This window comes from Oncorhynchus mykiss, chromosome 7 (genome assembly GCF_013265735.2).
Source record: "Oncorhynchus mykiss isolate Arlee chromosome 7, USDA_OmykA_1.1, whole genome shotgun sequence".
NCBI classification, from domain to species: domain Eukaryota; kingdom Metazoa; phylum Chordata; class Actinopteri; order Salmoniformes; family Salmonidae; genus Oncorhynchus; species Oncorhynchus mykiss.
Window position 1 is genome coordinate 33613754 of NC_048571.1, and position 3754 is coordinate 33617507.

Here is a 3754-nt window from a genome sequence, read left to right on the forward strand (position 1 = left end):
GGGGGGGGCCACACGGGGAGTGTGGTGAAGCCAGGTAGGAGACCTGCGCCAACTTCCCGTGCTTACCGGAGAGAGAGAGGGACCGGGCAGGCACCGTGTTATTACTGTGGAGCGCACAGTCTCCCCAATGCGTGTGCATAGCCCGGTGCGGTACATTCCAGCTCCTCGTATCAGCCGGGCTAGAGTGGGCATCGAGCCAGGTGCCATGAAGCCGGCCTTACGCATCTGGTCTCCAGTGCGTCTCCTCGGGCCGGCGTACATGGCACCAGCCGTACGCATGGTGTCCCCGGTTCGCCAGCACATCCCAGTGCGGGCTATTCCACCTCGCTGCACTGGCCTGGCTACCGGGAGCATCCAACCAGGTAAGGTTGGGCAGGCTCGGTGCTCAAGAGCTCCAGTGCGCCTGCACGGTCCGGTCTATCCAGTGCCACCTCCACGCACCAGCCCTCCGGTGGCAGCCTCCCCGCACCAGGCTGTCTCTCCGTCTCATCCCTACAGGAGCTCCCGCCTGTCCTGAGCCTCCAGAGTCTCCCGTCTGTCCTGAGCCGCCAGAGTCTCCCGTCTGTCCTGAGCCGCCAGAGTCTCCCGTCTGTCCTGAGCCGCCAGAGTCTCCCGTCTGTCCTGAGCCGCCAGAGTCTCCCGTCTGTCCTGAGCCGCCAGAGTCTCCCGTCTGTCCTGAGCCGCCAGAGTCTCCCGTCTGTCCTGAGCCGCCAGAGTCTCCCGTCTGTCCTGAGCCGCCAGAGTCTCCCGTCTGTCCTGAGCCGCCAGAGTCTCCCCTCTGTCCTGAGCCGCCAGAGTCTCCCCTCTGTCCTGAGCCGCCAGAGTCTCCCCTCTGTCCTGAACCGCTAGAGCCGCCAGTCTGTCCTGAGCCGCTAGAGCCGTCAGTGTGTCCTCAGCCGTCAGTCAGCCAGGAGCTGCCAGAGCTGTCAGTCAGCCAGGACCTGCCAGAGCCGTCAGTCAGCCAGGACCTGCCAGAGCCGTCAGTCAGCCAGGACCTGCCAGAGCCGTCAGTCAGCCAGGACCTGCCAGAGCCGTCAGCCAGCCAGGACCTGCCAGAGCCGTCAGCTAGCCAGGAGCTGCCAGAGCCGTCAGCCATTCCGGAGCTGCTCCTCAGTCCAGAGGCGCTCCTCAGCCCAGTGGGGTCTTTAATTAGGGTCTTAGACCCTAGAACGGAGGGGAGGGTCGCCACTCTAAAGAGGCCCTTGAAGAGGGAAATGACTATGGTGGAGTGGGGTCCACGTCCCGCGCCAGAGCCGCCACCGCGGCCAGATGCCCACCCAGACTCTCCCCTATAGGTTTAGGTTTTGCGGCCGGAGTCCGCACCTTAGGGGGGGGTACTGTCACACTCTGACCATTATTTGCGTTGTTTGTTTCTGTGTTTTGTTTGGTCAGGGTGTGATATGAGTGGGCATTCTATGTTGCATGTCTAGTTAGTCTGTTTCTATGTGTTTTGCCTGATATGGTTCTCAATCAGTGGCAGGTGTTTGTCGTTGTCTCTGATTGGGAACCATATTTAGGTAGCCTTTTTTGTATTGTGGTTTGTGGGTTATTGTCTATGTTATGGTGCACGTTAGCACAGTGTTCATTAGCAGTCATGCTTGTTTGTTGTTTTGTTAGTTTGTTCAGTGTACTTCGTGTTTTTTCGTCATCCATTAAACTATGCATTCACACCACGCTGCGCTTTGGTCGCCTCACTACGACGATCGTGACAAGAAGCTTGATACACGGTGGATATCCATGGTCTCCTGACACTTATTAATGCATGACCTCTTACATCACAACATCCTTATAAATAACAACAAAACCCCAAGTCCTTTATAAGGCAGATATGAATCTGGGATGTTCGGTCAAATGTAAGTTACACAGAAGGTAAGTGAACACAATATTTTACATGCTGATGCTTTGATGCTTCATTGCAATGCCAGTGAATGTTTGCTTTAGTAGAGCAATACGTTCTGAATAGTACTACGTTAGGGCAGTACTTTCTCACTATAGGGATTTGTCAGTTAAGTTCAGTTTTTTAATTATCATGATGTATTGGTTGACACATTATTTACTATGTATTTGCTATATATAATTTTTACAAAATTAATGCAATTTAAGAACATTAAAAGGTGAGTATGTGGATTAGCATAACATTGTACGGATTTGTTGTTTGTTGTAGAATAGCTACTTTTACTTAACATGGCATAGTTGGTGTGGCAATTATTTCCAGATCTGATGCTTATCTAACATTTTCAAGAATCAAGAAGACACTGAATCAGTTTAAGACAGTTTACAGAATCTTCCTAGTTTTATTGCTTTTTTGGCTAGCTGTGACCTCACATTTAACAAAGGACTGCTAAAAAATCAAGGCTTCTTCTTGTGTCATTTAAGGGAAAGATACTATATTTATTTTTTTTAAATGTTACTTTTACCAGATGAGAACAGTTACACTTATTTACAATGACAACCAAAAATGTTGACTTACTGTAGACAAAAAATGTTTGACTGCAATTTGTTTGAAATGTGCTCCAATTTCTCCATTAAGAAAATGAACTCTACAGCCAGCCTGTTGGACATGAACTTCACATCCCAGATGTCAGTTGGAGGTGGTGGCTATCCTAAAGACAGCTTTAGCACCGCCTTGACCAAGAACATTGTGGCCATGCTGGTGTGGCTGGCCCTAAGTTTTATCAACGGAAGTATGGTCTACACCTTCCTCAAGCATAACTTTTTCTATGAGGACCCGCGCTACATCATGTTCATCTATATGGTCATAAATGACGCCCTGCAGCTCACCCTGGTCACGGCACTATACGTAGTCAGCTACATTTTCTTCAAGATCCATGCTTCCGTGTGCTGCCTGCTGGTGATGACTGCCGTTTTGACCACACGCTCCACCCCTCTCATATTAGCCGGTATGGCCGTGGAGCGCTACCTGTCTATCTGTTTCCCCTTACACTACGGGCACACATGCACAGTGTCACGCACCATTGCCCTCATCGTGGTCATCCTGTTCTTAACGGTGGCCGTGCCTCTCACTGACCTCCTGGTCACACTCATCAAGGAGCCCCTGGGCTTCTTTCGCACCTCCATCTTCTGCGATCACTCCTTCATCTTCCGGGACCGCTCCATCTACTACAAGAATGCTGTGTTTGACAGCATCTATTTTTCCTTTGTGACGCTCACGCTGCTCTACACTTATTGTAAGATCATGCTAACGGCACATGCTGCCTCCACGGACCTAGTGTCCATAAAAAGGGCAAGGAATACAGTGCTACTCCACGGGGTGCAGCTGCTGCTATGCATGCTGGCTTTTGTAGTCCCCTCTCTGCAAGCAGCCCTCATCGCTCTCTTCCCACAGTTTGTCCTGGAGATCCGTTACATCTTTTTCCTGCTGGTCTACATCATCCCACGATTCCTCAGCCCCATGATCTACGGTTTCAGGGACGAGAAGTTCCGCAAATACTGGGCAAGGTACCTAGGAACAATATTTCTAGATTGTGGCCAGCTATGAAAGTGAATCTCAAGTTCAGGTGATAGGAACATTTTGTTGAATTCTGGGAAAATGGATAGAATATGAAGTATTGCATGTAGTGATGGGTGAAAAATGTGGGGGTCCTTGTCAGTGACATACGGTTGTAGTCAGAAGTTTACATACACTTAGGTTGGAGTCATTAAAACACGTTTTTCAACCACTCCACACATTTCTTGTTAACAAACTATAGTTTTGGCAAGTTGGTTAGGACATCTACTTTGTGCATGACACAAG

The 3754-nt window shown here is 50.0% G+C and overlaps 1 protein-coding gene across 1 annotated transcript; it reads left to right on the forward strand.

Moving 5' to 3' along the window:
* The first annotated feature begins 2435 nt into the window (after positions 1-2435).
* Positions 2436-3528, forward strand: LOC110528945 (odorant receptor 131-2-like). The gene has a single exon (XM_021611115.2). The coding sequence runs from the start codon at positions 2459-2461 to the stop codon at positions 3497-3499; it is 1041 nt and encodes a 346-aa protein (XP_021466790.2). The 5' UTR covers positions 2436-2458; the 3' UTR covers positions 3500-3528.
* Positions 3529-3754: the final 226 nt, after the last annotated feature.